The sequence below is a fragment of the Rissa tridactyla genome, chromosome 2, assembly GCF_028500815.1.
Source record: "Rissa tridactyla isolate bRisTri1 chromosome 2, bRisTri1.patW.cur.20221130, whole genome shotgun sequence".
Lineage (NCBI taxonomy): Eukaryota > Metazoa > Chordata > Aves > Charadriiformes > Laridae > Rissa > Rissa tridactyla.
In genome coordinates, this window is record NC_071467.1 from 65,805,705 (window position 1) to 65,821,187 (window position 15,483).

The window sequence follows — 15,483 nt, forward strand, 5'->3', positions numbered from 1 at the left end:
CAGGTTTCTGAAGAATCATAACCAACCACGACAAAGAAATTAAACACAGTGGAGATTTAAAAAAAAAAGAAGTGAGCATGCCCTTTCCATTATAGCAAAGATTTTTAAAAACCAGATTACCTTTGTGATGCCAAATAGTTTTAAAGGGCTTTTACAAAAGGGAAGACGAAGACTGGACATGGAAAGGAGAAAGCAGAAAATTCATTTGTTTTGGCAACCTGAAACATAGAAGCTTTTCTCTGCAAAACTCTGTGGAAGAGCAGCAACAGTAAGACATTTACTCCTTATCCCTGAGAAATGTGACAAAGCCACATTTTAAATATTTTAGCAATATTTTAAACTGTGTGCTTTTATGGGGACAAAAATGACATGGCCTTCTCCTCATGGTCCATAGTAAGGATCCCTTCCTTGACTGGGCAGTGAGAACATGCAGCGGCTCTTGGAAACCACACAGCATCCGACCCATGGGGGACCAGGGCAGCTGAAGCTTTTCAACTCACATGAAGCAACTATTCCGGGGTATCTCCCATCATCCTTATAGACCAATGAAGATCATATTCATGCAAATTAGCAGAGGGTTGGGGTTTTTTCCCCTTAAATGAGGATCAGGAAGACATTGCCGGGGCTTTACTTCTGCTGCAGGACCCTTTGTTGCCAAACACTTGTTCTCTCAGCAGCCGCACTCTATCTTAGCTCAATCCTGGGCAAAATTGGAGGCAGGTCCTGGTTCAGGCATGTTTTCCTGACTGTGGCAGGGAATCCTCTTCATTACAGTGTTGACTGATGAAAAATGTGAGCATCTCTATAGCTGTTTCTGCCTTAAGTAGACAGCAATTCAGGGGAGATTGTGCTCTTCTGTCAATTAGGGCTATTACGTCTTCATTAAATTCTCCTCCAGAAACTCAGGGAGGTGCATGCAGCAGGGAAAACAAGGAACGACAAAAAAGGCCTCCCCATAAAGGCAGCTACCAGAAAGGATGCAACAGCGTTCACTTAAACGTTCACAAAAGGGAAATTTTATCTAACTGCTAAAAAGTCTGCAAAATTTTAGCCCAAGCAGTGAACACTTGAGAAAGCTTTGCAAACCTCTGAAAGTGGGGAGGGATCTGCTGCTTGAGATGGGCAACATAGTCAAGACAGCATTAGCTCCGATGAAAAAAAGCTGTTTTCTTGCTGCAAAGCCATTTCCCCCTGTCGCAGCTCATCGAGACAAGAGACATGAATTTGTATCGTGCTATTTGTACAGTTGCTTTCCAGAGTAAAAACGTGGTGTGGTTTTTTTTTATTACTTCCCCTGTAATTCACAGAGCTTGAATAAATGGAGCGTGAGCCTGAAGCATTTGAAAGCAGAGTGTGTTTGGTTTTTAGGCTTTCCTGCTTGTTGCGATCTGTAATTAAACAGCAAGTTAATAATTAAAGGGAAGGAAGGAAAAACAAACTTCCCGGGGAAGATGGTGGCCATAGCACCCGGTGCAGCACCCCTATTCCTGTGTAAATGCCATTTGTCACTGCGTGTTCCTACCTGGAGGTCTCCCCTTCTTCCTCTCCTGCTCCTGATCTTTCTCCCTCTATCACAGGTCTTGCCCCAACCTGGGAGGCAAGGAAATATTTGTAGGAGCCCAAAGGCAGAGAATAAAAAAAAAAATCAATCCTCTTGACCACCGAGCTGCCAAGCTTTTACCTTTGGCCTCAGCAGCCTTATCGCAGGGTGGCCGAGGCAGCGAGGGGACCCCTGTAGCCCCCAGCCCACCGGGTGCCCCTCTGCAGCCCCTCGCTGCCCCAACATCCCAGCTCATCCCCGGCCCCGGCGCTGGGTGAGAAATGCCCCCTCACACCTCCGGCTGGCTGCTGGATCCCTGCCCAGGCCATGCCTGCAGAAACTGCCTCAACCGTCATTTCTTACCTGCCAATATTCGTTTTGTCCTTTTTACGGATACCGGAATCTTGCCTGTACAAACCACTAACACTATTGAAAAGCAATCTGCATAATAAGCTTATATGACTGCAATTGATTGCGATGTCTACAAGGCTTTTAAAAATTTTGATAGTCCCCATGTTGTCTCTCTTTATTTCCCCGCTGACTGGCTTTGCTTGTTATTTGTCCCTGTCCGTTTCGTTTCTTCTGAGCAGAGCTTGGAGTCACAGCTGGAGTGCCCCCTTCCTAGGGCTCCCATGACGTTGCACCAGTACAAATAAGACCAACGACAACATCTTTGGCTAGTAAAGTCCTCGGCTCATAAATTGCATAGACAACACTTCTGTCCAAATACTTTTCTCCCTCCGTTTCTGGGGCACGCTCTTGTCTAGGTGTGACGTTCCTGCTGAACCATGCACAAGCTTCCCAGCATCCTGTAGCGACGCCGAAGCTCTGATTTGGAGGCAAAACTGTACACGAACGAAATTGAAACAAGCCAGAGAACTGAACTTGCTCCCTAAGCCTTCAGGGAGGGATCGGCACATCCAGCCACCCGCCCCACTGTCCTGGCTCTGCCCTGCGGCCTGCCCAGGCTGCCCCACCACAGGCTGCAGCCCTCCAAAATCAGATTACAGAGTAAGCAAATACAGCAGGAGTCTGCAGTTCACGTCCTTGCTTGGTCAAGGGGAACAAGTCATGCAGATTATGTGCAACGTTTTTTCCAGGCTTTTAAATGTTTTTAGAATGAAAAGGCAATCAGAGCAAACTGATTGCAGGTCTGCACCACCAGCAGGTTGACTTTGGAGACCAGGTCTCCCAACTTTGGTTTCTACTTGAAATGGCATGGCTTATTTGATCTCTCTTAATCTCCTGGGATTGGATTTTTTTTTGGTAAATATACAGGTCACCTTTGAAACCTAATGATCATAAACCAAGACGTGTCATTCTCAGTGTAAAAATTCGTAATACACAAACAATTTTTCCTTGATTGCTCATCTTGGGAAAGCTAGTTTGTGTAGTATCTTTTACTTCGCTTTTGTTCTTTGGGAGTAAAGATTGGGTTTCAGTAGATCCGTCATCTTTTGTGCTTCATAAATGGAATATTTATGACCAGAGAGAGATTGTCCAGTTTGAAAAAAGCACTGGGGAGTAACATCACGGACTAAAACCTGTTCGAGCTGTGTAAATACTATAAATACTTCGGGTATCTCATAGTTTAAATCAGTTGAAAGTAAGAAAAAGAAAAAAAAAAAAGAGGCAGTCCTGTTTTTATGCAGATAACAGTGTTCCTGCCACACAAAGCTCAACGAGTGGTGGTTAATAGCTGACACGAAGTTGAGCCATAAGCTCCCATAACAAGTGACTAGTCTGAACTCCACAGCGCACTTTTCAAATATCAGCTATGATTATCGTTTCAGAAATAACTTATCCTACTGGGCACGGAGGAGGATAATTTCAGAGTACTTTGCAAGCCTATTGAAGTCGGCAACTGATAGGCTTGCCTAACGCTGGGGAGGTGTCTCAAAGCATGAAGGTGCCGTCAGAAGACAATTTAAATAGCACCAGTTGAAGTTATAACGCCAAGGGGAAAGAAAACTGTATGTGCGTGGTCAATGGTGTGCTGTGCCCCCAGTGCCGGCATGCAGGGGGGCTGGCAGTGAGCACCACCCAGGGACACAGGTGCCACCCAGCCATGCAGCCCACAGGGCCACCACCATGGGGATGGACTATCCTGCAGCCGTGCCCTGGGACCTACTCAGGGCCACCACTAGGAAGGCCCCAGAGGAGGACCTCCACAGCAGGCATGTCCCTGCAAGATCACCGCTGGGATAGTGATCTTATCTCTTAACTGGGAGTTGCCATCCCTCAGTGCTTTGCCCTAAGGGTGCCCGTGGGGATGTGCCCCACCTGCCCTACAAAGAGCCATGTGGGAGCCCCCCACCCTCCCATTCCCACTCCCAGATTCCCAAATTTTCCATCATCTGACATATCCTAGTCCTGTATTATTCTTGGTGAAGGAGTTTCCCTTGTTCTAACTAGAGCTCCCTCTTGGTTGTTTTGACATGACATTTATAATCCAAAACCAATTAACTCTTTCTCCCCTGATTTCAATGTAGGAGCCTCCGCACTGACAATGTTATTAAAGATTTCCATGCTCGTGAGCTCTGAGTCTGCTCTGAAGCAAGGTGAAGGCAAATTAAACTACCAGTCATACTATCTGTGCATCCGTCTGCCTATAGATATCTTTTTTCCTGTTATTACTAGCAGCAAATTAAGGCTGCAAACATCAGTCACATCTAAACGTGTGGGGAAAGCTGGTAACAAAGTGGGTGCAAAGATAGACCTTCGCTTATTGAGCCTAAGCCGGAGATGTCTCATTTTCTTTTTGCTTACCTCATCTGTGACATCTTAGTGTGTCTCTACGCCTCTGTCACTGGCTGTGGCAGCTGCTGCTGAGCAGAGGCTGTGCAGCAGTACCGCTTGAGAGCGGCTGGGAATCGCTATCCTCACCTGGCTGCTACCGCACGTGGGTATGACCAGACCAAGGCAGTTTTGGGGTGTGAGGCACGTTCAGTTTCCAGTGTGGTGGTTTCAAATACCCAGTTGACGTGAGAACATGAGCTGCAGCTGCTGCGTGCGCAGCCAGGCCGTGTTGTCTGCTGACAAACCTTACAGGAAGGTCTCCTTCTACCCCCTGCAACTTTTCTGCGGCTCCAGTTCACGCTTTGCAGAATCAGGGGCTGAAGGAGCACACGAGGCAGTGAATAACCCGAAGCCTGGACATGCTGTCTCTGGGCATCATGCGGAGCGTGCACACCCGCTCTTCGCTCTGCCAGGACAGGGTGGCAGAGAGTGTCCTTTCCTAGGCGTGGGATTTGTATCTGCTTAGCCTCTGAACAGCCAGGCAGGCTGCGCCAAGACATACACTGAGTAAATTTGAGCAAGTCGTTCACGATTTTGTGTCAGAGTAGTAAGAAAGGGATTATAAAACCTGATGGGCCTGAAAGAGTTGCTGAAAGGTTGACAAACTGGGTTAGAAGACCCAGGAAGACACAGCTACAGTCCTAACTCCACCTGGACGTAGAGATGATAAAACCTTTAAAGTGTTTTTCTTCAGCGGTTGGGAAGAACTTAGTTTATTCTCTTGGTACAAAAGTATGCCAGGAGCCAGTCTGGGTAATCCTCCTCCCTCCTTCCCCTCCCAGAGAGAACCGCCTCTCACGGGGCTGGGAGAGGAGCCAGGCCCCGGTCAGTGCGGTGCGGAGGGTAATGTTGGACTTCATTATTGCTTGGCAGAGATTAACTAGGTGAGCTTCCCAGCCCAGCCACAAACCTCATCTGACCAGAAACCTGTCCCCAGGGTGGGGAAACTGTACTTTGTGTAGCCCGGTCTGGCCAGATACCGTAAAGATATCTGCTAAGAAAAAGTAATCATGCCTGATGAACCTAAGAATTGTATTTCACCTGTCACAGCAATCCCTGTCAAAACATAAAACCTGACAAGTCCTGAAAATTCCTCACTATGTATAAATTGATTATGGGGTTGAGCAGATGCAAAGAATTGCTTGAAATCCCATGCTATTAGCCCAGAAACACTGACAGGGCTTGGTTCCAGGTCTTGAACCAGTTGACAGGCAATAATAAGCAACAACCTAGCTCCACTGACACCTTTCAAAGCTGATGATCTACTGAACTACAGGGGTGTAGTTCAAGGATAAGGACATTTTCCTAAATAGAACAGGATGAAAATGAGCAGCACGGAAACCACTGCAAAACCAAATCCCAGTGATACAGTGTGAACAGCTAGCTAAAGAAGCAGGTGTCATTGAAATATTTTGGGGTCTCCAAACAGTGGTCTTCCAACTGAAAGTTTAGTTGCTACAAAGCTATGCATAGCACTAATTTCCAAAAGTCCGTCTAAGGTGGTGTGTTTGTGGGCTTTTAGAAGCATTAGCCCTTGACTGTAAGGATGCAATGATCCTGGTGGTTATCTGTGAGTGAGGAGAGACTTGATGCGCGTGTTTTTTTCCGCATGGCAGGACACCATCACAGAAGAAAAAGTTCAGAGGATGAAGGAGCAATTCATGTCTGCCTACGATGTCACCACAGATGGACGTTTGCAAATCCAAGAGGTATCTCTCCCCAGCCCCAGCCCAGGTCTTCTTTTACAGAAGGAGGGAGAATTAGGAACTAAAGCAGACTTGGTAGATATGGGAGATAGAGCCTGGGTGGGGAGGAGGTGAGTCATGGAGTACCAGATCTCTTGGTTTGAGGTTTATTTCCAAGGCAACAACATGCCCAGGTTATATTTCCCATACTGGGTCAGCAGCCACCCACGTTCTTTCCTATCTTTACTTTCATGGTTTGGGTTTGTTTTGGGTTTTTTATGCGGTTTTTTTTTTCCCCCCAGCTTGCAAATATGATCTTGCCTGATGATGAGAACTTTCTGCTGCTTTTCCGACGGGAAACTCCCTTGGACAACAGCGTGGAATTCATGCGGGTCTGTATCTCTTCCCCTTGCACGCCAACAGCTTCTTCAATACATACACTTCCACACTCCGTAGAACATAGCATGGGAAATACGAGGTTATTGAGGAAGCAAAACACATTCTGACCTGTTCAGGTAGAGAAGGTTATACCATTTAACACATTATCCTGGCAGGGTGTGGGGTGGAAATCTCCATAAGCTGGGCCGACTGAGGAGCACAAACCCACAAAGTTTCCTTAACCGTGCCCAATCTCCCTCCACTCTCTGTCTCTAAGTATCCCAGTGCAGAATTTCAATTTTTCCAAGACTGCTTGCAGTTAATTTTATTTCACACCCAAACCGGGGACTTCTGCAGATCAAAGGCCAGTTGTGTATGGCCTTGGCTTTTACTCAGGGCAATAAGAGAAGCTGCATGCACAAATTAGGTAAGAAATGTGGAGGGGTTTCTTAGTCTTTTCTTCCTTTTATAGACAGTATATCTGCATTAAATATGTGATAGCAGCATGTTACAAGTACAGCATCCAAGTGAGAGTAAAAGCTATTGTGTGGAAAGTTTATTTCTTCTACAATTAATTAAACATTGGATAATACAACAGCTTGCTCATTATGGAAGTCCTGATTTGAATCTTTACAATCTATCACCCGAACAGATGATTAACAGTAATATTTATGTGGTCATATCAATCTATCTCCACTCAGATCTGGCGCAGTTACGATGCTGATAGCAGTGGATTTATTTCAGCTGGCGAGCTCAAAGTAAGTTATTCTAACAAGTCTCTTTGGGCTTGATCTACAGCTCACTGATGTCAACGGGAGCCTTTCTGTCGGCTTTACCAATTTGCTGCCTTTTAGTGTGGTTGACAAATGGCATCTCTAGGTTGTTCATGGCAAGTTTAAGAACTGGGGACCCTCCAGCCTTCTGGGAAGGAGGATGCTCTGCTGATGCCCCTTGCCTTGTCCCATGACCCTAAATGTCTCAGTGCCCCCCGAGCACCCAAGGAGCCCCCCAGGCATGCCTCAACTTGGCTTTGCATGTGGGCCTCTCCCAGCTAAAGAGAGCCAAAGCCGTTGTGTTTTATTAATGGGATTTCTTCATAACCTCTTCCCGAGCCTGCAGATTTTCTGAACTCTGATTTCTTTTTAAAGCTCAGGCTGTTGAGGCAGAAGCCTGTTCAGAAACCATAACTCAAACACTTTCAACTGGCTGGGCACAGAAATCTGTCCCTGGGCTGCAGACCCTGCGCTGACCTCTTGGTGTGTGGTTCCAGCCTGTGCCTCAACGAAGACATAAAAGGATGCTTAAGTGTTTTGCTGAATGGCAAATATTTTGATTTGAGATCGGTTAGCAAATATTGCAGGACTTAGCATTATCTTTTGCTTATTATGTGAGTTAATTACGACTTATTCCAGTATGCCTGCTCTGGGTAAATTTGGTTGTTTCTAATTTATTTGAAAAAGTATGTTTCAACTAAAAAAATGCAAACTTTATGTGAAATTGAAGACAGTAGTACTAATCAGGAATGTGAAATTAGTTTCATGTAACCCTGCTGAATTTGGATTGAATTTCTCACCGTTATTCCTTGAATTTACTCTGAAGAGTAAAATTTGGCTCTTTCCTTGCTACAGGATTTCCTGCGAGATCTCTTTTTGCAGCATAACAAGATGGTTGCTGAGGTAAAGCTGGAAGAATATACTGATACCATGGTAAGAAAAGATAGTGTTAATATTGTTTAGATTACAATACTGACTAAAAATCTCCTTCAGGGTCACCGTCTGTAGGGCCATAAATTCCCTCTTAAATGGTGTATCTTCTCCAAGAGATCCCTGCAGAGGGTTAGCACATGCTGCTGCTGTTCCTTTGCACTGCACTGGACATCAGCTATGAACCGCATTTCACATATTTTTGCTTCAAGTTGAACTGTTTATTATGAGAAAATAGCCCAATTTTGCGCCAGAGCAAACTGAGCCCTAAATCCATTTAAAAACAGTAGTTGACGTCCATCCTTCTTCTGGGTACGTTCAGCCTCAGTCAGATCTCCAGCTCCTTCCCCCCCTCCCTCCTACATATCCTTTTGCTCCCAAGACACGTAGGTATCCGGCTCTTCTGCTCTGCAAAGCCCAGCAAGCCTTGCTGGCTCCCTGCTGCTTCCCTGAAAGGAAAGGCTGGGAGGTTGAAAGCTTCAACTCTTCCCCGGCCTTATCACAATATAGCTTTTATGCTGCAATCAGCAATATAATATTTGGTGTAAGTTTAGCATCAGTCACCTGGATTTCAGAGCAACTTATTACAGCTAACCATCTAAAAACGAGAAAAGAAAAAAAAAAGCTCATTTCTGATGTCATTCTCAAGGGTATATTTGAGTTCCACTAGCAGACATCTACCATTGCAATTTTCTAAATGATTTTCAGATGGGACCGCCTTGATTCTTGGCACAAAATCTGTGTTTGTACCTAAACAGCTTACTATGCAAGCAAACAAGGAGCTGCCCGCATATTTTGCCATACCATGTTATGTATGCGTGCTGCATCTCTACCTAGACACGTGACCCTTTAGAGCAAAGCAAAAAACTGTAACATTCCAGAAGCGTGTAGATTTTTTTCACACTTATTGGACAGTGAAGGAAGAGGAATGCAAGCTACAGAAATTATTTTCCAACTGGCAGAGCTTGAAAAAAATAAAACTCCATAAACTACAGCTAGAACAAAAACCTTCCTGGTAGCGCCTGCAGGTAGCAAATAGCTTTTATGCCGCTCCATTAAGGTTTCCATCCCCAGTGGCTAATCCCTGATCAGGTGCTGGGGAATAGGCGATCTGAAGCTTGTAGACATGGGGCGGTTCATTTCCTCCAACTTCTTTCCCCTTCCAATAATTTCCCAAGAAACATCTGTGGTTGCTGCTGCCCCAATGCAGCTAGATATCAATGCAGACCGAGGCTGACAGCCAGGAGGTCTGGTTTCTATTCCCACGATTTTTTATAGATTGGCTTTGTGTCTTTGGAGAAGCAGTTCAGTCTCTACATTACAGGATAAGATTTGATCTGGGAAAAGAGATGCTTTATATATCTGGGGAAATCTACAATCTGAAATGCAAATCTGGCTCGTGAGGACAAAAGTTTGCAAAGCCACAGTGCCAAAAGAATCAGGCATGTTAATGGTTATTAGAAAATGAGGATATGGTCGATAATATTTTTTTCCCTTGTGATTCTTTGCTATAAACGGAAGGTCAAGGATGTTTACAAACACACCTGATCCCAAGACCTAAGGCAGGATGTGAAATTATAACACACGTAATCTTACCTCGTGATATCCTGTAGTGAAATAGAGGATATGAATTCTGTACCTCATGGCAAAGTATCCGCATGGACAGCATCTCCATAGTAGCAGAGGCGCTGCAGGAAGTGATTGCGTGGGAACTTCTCTGAAGTAGGAGGGCAAAATTACAAGGAGGGAAGAAAGACTCAGTCTTACATTTGCAGTGCTGGATTAAAAAGGGACTCGAGGAGCCAAGAGCAAAGGTGTGATGTCAAGGCTGAGGGCAATGAGGGCTCTTTGCTTTCTCTCTCTGCTTTCCATATGGAGTGGGGAGCAGCTGAAGTGCAGATTCCTGATGGAACTCTGCCCTCCTCACCACCCTCTGGGAAAACAGGGGGGACAGAGGCCCTTACATTTAATTCCCGGGGCTTTCATGGACTTTCTGTTGTACCATTAGCAACCAGCAGCACCAAACCCTTTACTGCAGAGTGGAAATACTTATATTTCTCTCCCCTATTGCTCTGCTCCCAGCCTTTTCTCCATTTAGAGCGCAAGGTCTTTGGGACAAGGACCTGTTTCTACTGCACACGGCTCAGCCACGGTCTCTTAGGTGGCCCATCTATCCTACTCAGGGCTTTCAAATGCCACTGTAATAACATTCAGTTGAAATAAGCTGTGTCCCAAGGAGCTGTAAACCCATCTGTCTCCATAGGACTTTACAGATCTCTGCCCTCTTTTCTGTACATCCACAGCCAGCTGCATGCATCTCAAGCAGCTACTGATGTACTGAGGGGGTCCTAGAGCCATCTGGAGATAGGGATAAATGGGGAAAAGTACAAACTATCATTTTAAAGAAGCTAGCTCAGGCATGAGAGTTAAAAAAAAAGGCAATTTATGATTCTGTGCTGGGTATTTGCAGCTTTAGTTTGTGAGAGGTGTGAGCAGATGCCATACCGACCAGGGCATGCTAAATACTTGCCACTTACTTATGCTGCTATGAATGGTCTTACACCACATTAAAAAAAGTTGGGAAGAGGGAGAAAGTATTTCTTTTGGAAGAGATTAATTGTCTTCAGAAAGGAACATCACTTTACCAGGTTGCTTAGAAGCTATTTCTGAAGAGGCTATTTTGTTTTCCTGTGACCTTGACAGCCTCTCTTCAGAGAACACTGATACAGATCAGGGATTTGATGAACCCTTGGAAAGAAAACAGGCAGTGAACACATTGGAATTGCACAAGCCCTGTGAGTCTGCTGAATCAAATATTAAAGAGTGCTAAAGCCACTGGGGAAAGTAATGAAAAAAGAACATTTGAATTCTCAAGACTCTTCATGAGGGAATTAAAGTAGCGACCCTCTGCTGAGGAAGACCCTTTGCAGGCAGAGTTCTTGTTAGTTTTCATGCCTACGTCTATATAAGTTTGTATTAATAGTCATTAAGTGTGTATTAATATTTATTGACATGCACCCAATTGCATGAGAAGATACAGAGTCCTGTGCAGTTCTGAACCCTTGAAAAACATCTGTGGGTTTGTCATCTTCCTGCGGGCATAGACCAAGAGCTGTTGGCAGGGAACAAGTTCTCGGAGGCAGAAGCAAAGCCTCGTATTGCTCTGAGCCTCTCTGGGCCTTGAGAAGATGCCCCAGGAGTCCTGCCATGTGTGCTCCAGGAGACAGGGTGGGCATAACTGAAAGTGGAGGTTTTTAAGAGTATGGTGAGAATATTCTGCCTTCCTGAAGTAACACAAGCTGAAGATATGAAAGCTTGCTCCCTTACTGCTCCATGGTGAGGAGTCTGTGGAGAATGACAGCAGTACCAACATTTCCCCATCCCTCCCCACCTCCCCGCACCCCCCAGAGTCAAGCTTTTATTAAGCTTCTGAGTCCTGGTGAAGTTTCAGCCCATGAACACCCAGCTCACGCGCGCATGTGACAACATTTTGCCATGAGTGATGCCAGCTTCCATACCTGTGCGTGCACATGGCTGTGTACTTCAGCAAAACATTGTAAATGAATATGAACCAGATTTAAGACATAGTTTCTGATGAAATTAACTGTTCAGGGAACTGGGGTCATTTAGCCTGGAGAAAAGGAGACTCAGGGGAGACCTTCTCGCTCTCTACAACTACCTGAAAGGAGGCTGTAGCAAGGTGGGGGTCGTTTCTCTTCTCCCAAGTAACAAGTGATAGGACAAGAGGAAATGGCCTCAAGTTGCGCCAGGAAATATTTAGATTGGATATCAGTAAAAAATGCTTCGCCAAAAGGGTTGTCAAGCATTGGAACAGGCTGCCCAGGGAAATGGTTGAGTTGCCATTAAAACACGTGTACATATGGTGCTTGGGGACACGGTTTAGTGTTGGACTTGGCAGTGTTAGGTTTATGGTTGGACTTGAAGATCTTAAAGGTCTTTTCCAACCTAAACGATTCCATGATTCTATTATCCTTTTTTTCTTCTGTAAGAACAAAATTCTCACTCAGCTTTTCCATCTTGGCATACCTTATTACCTTGTTCATAGAAACACCAATAGCTCATAGCTTCCCAGATAGAAGCACACTACTTCTAGTTCATAGTCCCAATGTCTGCAAGCCACGTGCAGAGAAAGCTCATTACTGAGGCAAACTTCAGCAAATTAAGTTATATATACTGCTGAAACAGTCACGCATGCCACACTGACATTCGCTTTTGCATTGCCGTATGTTGATAATGTCAGACTGGGGCATAAAGATGACCTTTAATTTGAGCATTATTATATTTTAGCAAAATGTAAAGGATACCCCCGCACCCACTCCCAAAGCCAGCATACCATCTTTTCCCACCACCAGCTAAAATTCTAGAGAAGCAATAATGCAAGTGCAGTGACTTCACAATTCAACAAGCATTGTCCATGAACTACAGCATTTGAAAGTCAGTAGATGGAGATGGCTGAGGATGAAATCGAAGTCCCAGAGAAGTCAATATAGAAATCCTCCCAGCTGGAACGGTGCCAGGGTTTTGCTGTGCTTACCTGCACAGCAGATTCTCCAGGGGACTGAGCTACCCAGAGCACGTGAGCCTGCAGCTGAGGAGCTGAGGGCTCCTCATCTTCTCAGTGCAAAGAGGAACAGGTTGACTTCTACCTGAAGATGGTCTGTGTCCAGAGGATGCTCAGCGTGGTCACTTCTTTGCCTGTGAAAGCCTGTCTGTCTGTCTGTGCTCAATGCCAATGCCAGTGTACTTATGTAGGGAAATAAAAATCAGAGTACAGAAAATTCAGGTGATTTAGCCCCTTAACACTTTACTGGCCAAGCTAGTTTAGCTGTGTTAATGAAGTCTCTTATGAACACCAAAGAAATGGTGTAATAATAGAAAGACAGGTCTTTGTTGTATAGACAAAAGCCTAAACAGAGTTTATTATGTTTGTTAACACACTGAGCAAACTTCCCAAAGCCCCAGAAATATGACAGGAGTGGAGTATAGCCTGATTGCCTACAGGAGGAGTCTTTGTATATCCCTTCTCCTGCTAGTTGTCTGTGCTGGTCTCCCTCCCACGGGGCTCCATAAGGATGCTGTGACCCCCAAGAGACTGCATCTCCCGTGACCCAGTGACACTGCGACCACCACACCTCTTAACTCCAACCACCACTATGGGAGCCCCCCCATCCCCGGTGATCGTCCGCCTGGCTTTGGGTGGGCGCGAGTCCTCTCGTTACTTTGCTGCGTGTGATGAAGAGAGGACTCACACAGCTGGTGAACACAATGGAGGGAAATCTGCCTCCTGTGTCCCTTCTAGAGTTAATCCCGGTGGTGCTGTCACCTCCAGTTTTGCGCCACACTTGCTGTAGCATAAGCCAGGGGAAGCAGAAAATCCCATTTAAGCTCAAATTTCATTTCTGAAGATCAAAACAGATGGATCTCGGGAGCCTGCAGGTTTTAAAAACCACAGCAGATAAGGCCTTGGTCTTTTAGAAACGAAAACACTCTTAGAAATCCTGCACTAAGCAATTCTAGATGACACAGGCAATCTGGTCAGGCAGAGCACTGAACTTTTGTCGCAAGGGTAACTTACTGGCCACAGGGCCTTCCTGTGGCTCTGCAAAAGCCTTTGCGCTCCCATTCTTCCCTAAGGAAAGAAGTCATAGGCCATCCTGCAGCTTGGGTACATGCCTGTCTTCATACACCCTCAATAACTTTTATCCTCACTGGCCAAGTTTAGTTACAGCTGTTGGGTATAGATGCCCCCAATATATATTTGTGAGAGTAGGAGGTCAGGCAAGAGACAACTCTTCCCATGTCCCACCTGAGGGACAAAACACAGAGAGAACCAGAACCAGAGAAGGTTTAAAAGCAGGTTTTATTGATTCTATTGATCGCAGACCTTTATTTTGGTTGTTTACTTCTCTCCTTATCTCTGTCACAGAAAATAATTGAGATTTATAATAATATTGCTCTTCAAAGCACATGTGTCTTTGTCATATCCTGGTGTTTCAGTGGCCTTCTTTACAACACCAGACTGGGAAAGCAGAGATATTTCCTTTGCTGAATTCAAAGCCGATGGCAATCTTGATTTTGCGCTTAAAAAGCTAAGATGTAACAACGCTTATTTTGCAAACCCAGCTCTTACTTATGCTCTGTCTGCCTCAGAGTGCATGGACTACATTCAAACAAACAGAACTAAGACTTCCCTGGTGCACTGCCATTAAAATGTCAGTGAATTAATTTGTGCAAACACTTTAAAACACGGGCTAGCTTGACAGTAAAATAAATGCATCATTTTATAAAGCATACTGCTGGATGCAACAAAGCTTTTAGTAAAACTGAGTGCTGTTTAAACATGCCAGACCTTATCCTTAACCACATTGAGATGTTTCATATCAGCCTGGCAGCATAAATATACCTTTCAAGAGTGTAAACTGAAAATCCATCAAGTTTAACATATCAAGATGGTGTGTAAAGGCAAAAGTTTAAATTAGAAACAGTCTCATAACGATTCCAAATATCTACTTCTCCCACGATGTTCGCTTTGTCATGTGGGATGGATACCCTCTCTCATTCTTTGTGTACTTATGTACACAATTTACAGATCAGATCAATGCTTAAAATTTGAAAGTTTAATTAATAAACATTCCCCCAGGCTTTTCCCAAGTAATGCAGCCCAGGATTGACATGTAGTGGGTATGCATGAGCTCCGGTTGTCCAGATAATAGGATTAGGTCTATCTTATTAGCTGTGGTCCCTGAACTGATTCAGTGAACACTATTCCATCTTCCCTACATGTTTTCCATCTTTCGTGTGGAAGTCACTAGTAAAGAATTAGCTCGGCTAAAAAGAGAAATCTAAAAAGAGAATTCTAATTCTCTTTTCTTTCTGTTGACTGGTACGGGCAATCAAAACATTGCATGTGTTTGAAAATTTTATTCAGGATACTTGTTATAGAAAAAGGTGAAAGAATTTGAAAACACAAAGGTTCTCTTCTGGTATCACAAACGCAGAGCTGAGTGAAGGAGATCAGAGAGGGGAGCTGGTTTGCTGTAAGCAGACATGGTCAACCACTGAAAGCTTAATGATAAGCTCAAAGATAGGGTGCAAATGAAGCAAATTGACTGGGGATGTTGCTTTTCATTAATGTTCCACTAAGGAAAGTATTATTTCTTCAGTTAAATGTGTTTTAATGAGGTCTGTGCTACTGCTGGAACATTGTAAAGGGTTCAGAAATGGAGAGAGTTGAAAACCACCGGCTCAGAAAATTGATAATGAAGCAGAAAGACTTTCACATCTAAATCATCACCTCTAATCTAGCCTGTTTCATTAAGGGTGTACAAAGCTCTTCAGCTTCCTGGCTAATTGCAAC

The 15,483-nt window shown here is 44.7% G+C and overlaps 1 protein-coding gene across 1 annotated transcript in view; it reads left to right on the forward strand.

Moving 5' to 3' along the window:
- SCGN (secretagogin, EF-hand calcium binding protein) overlaps positions 1-15,483 on the forward strand; it is a 28,668-nt gene that overhangs the window by 7,096 nt on the left and 6,089 nt on the right. Inside the window, exons 3-6 of the mRNA XM_054192315.1 lie at positions 5,956-6,048; positions 6,327-6,416; positions 7,104-7,160; positions 8,031-8,108. Coding sequence (XP_054048290.1) covers positions 5,956-6,048; positions 6,327-6,416; positions 7,104-7,160; positions 8,031-8,108 — 318 coding nt within the window. The remainder of the gene's footprint in view (positions 1-5,955; positions 6,049-6,326; positions 6,417-7,103; positions 7,161-8,030; positions 8,109-15,483) is intronic.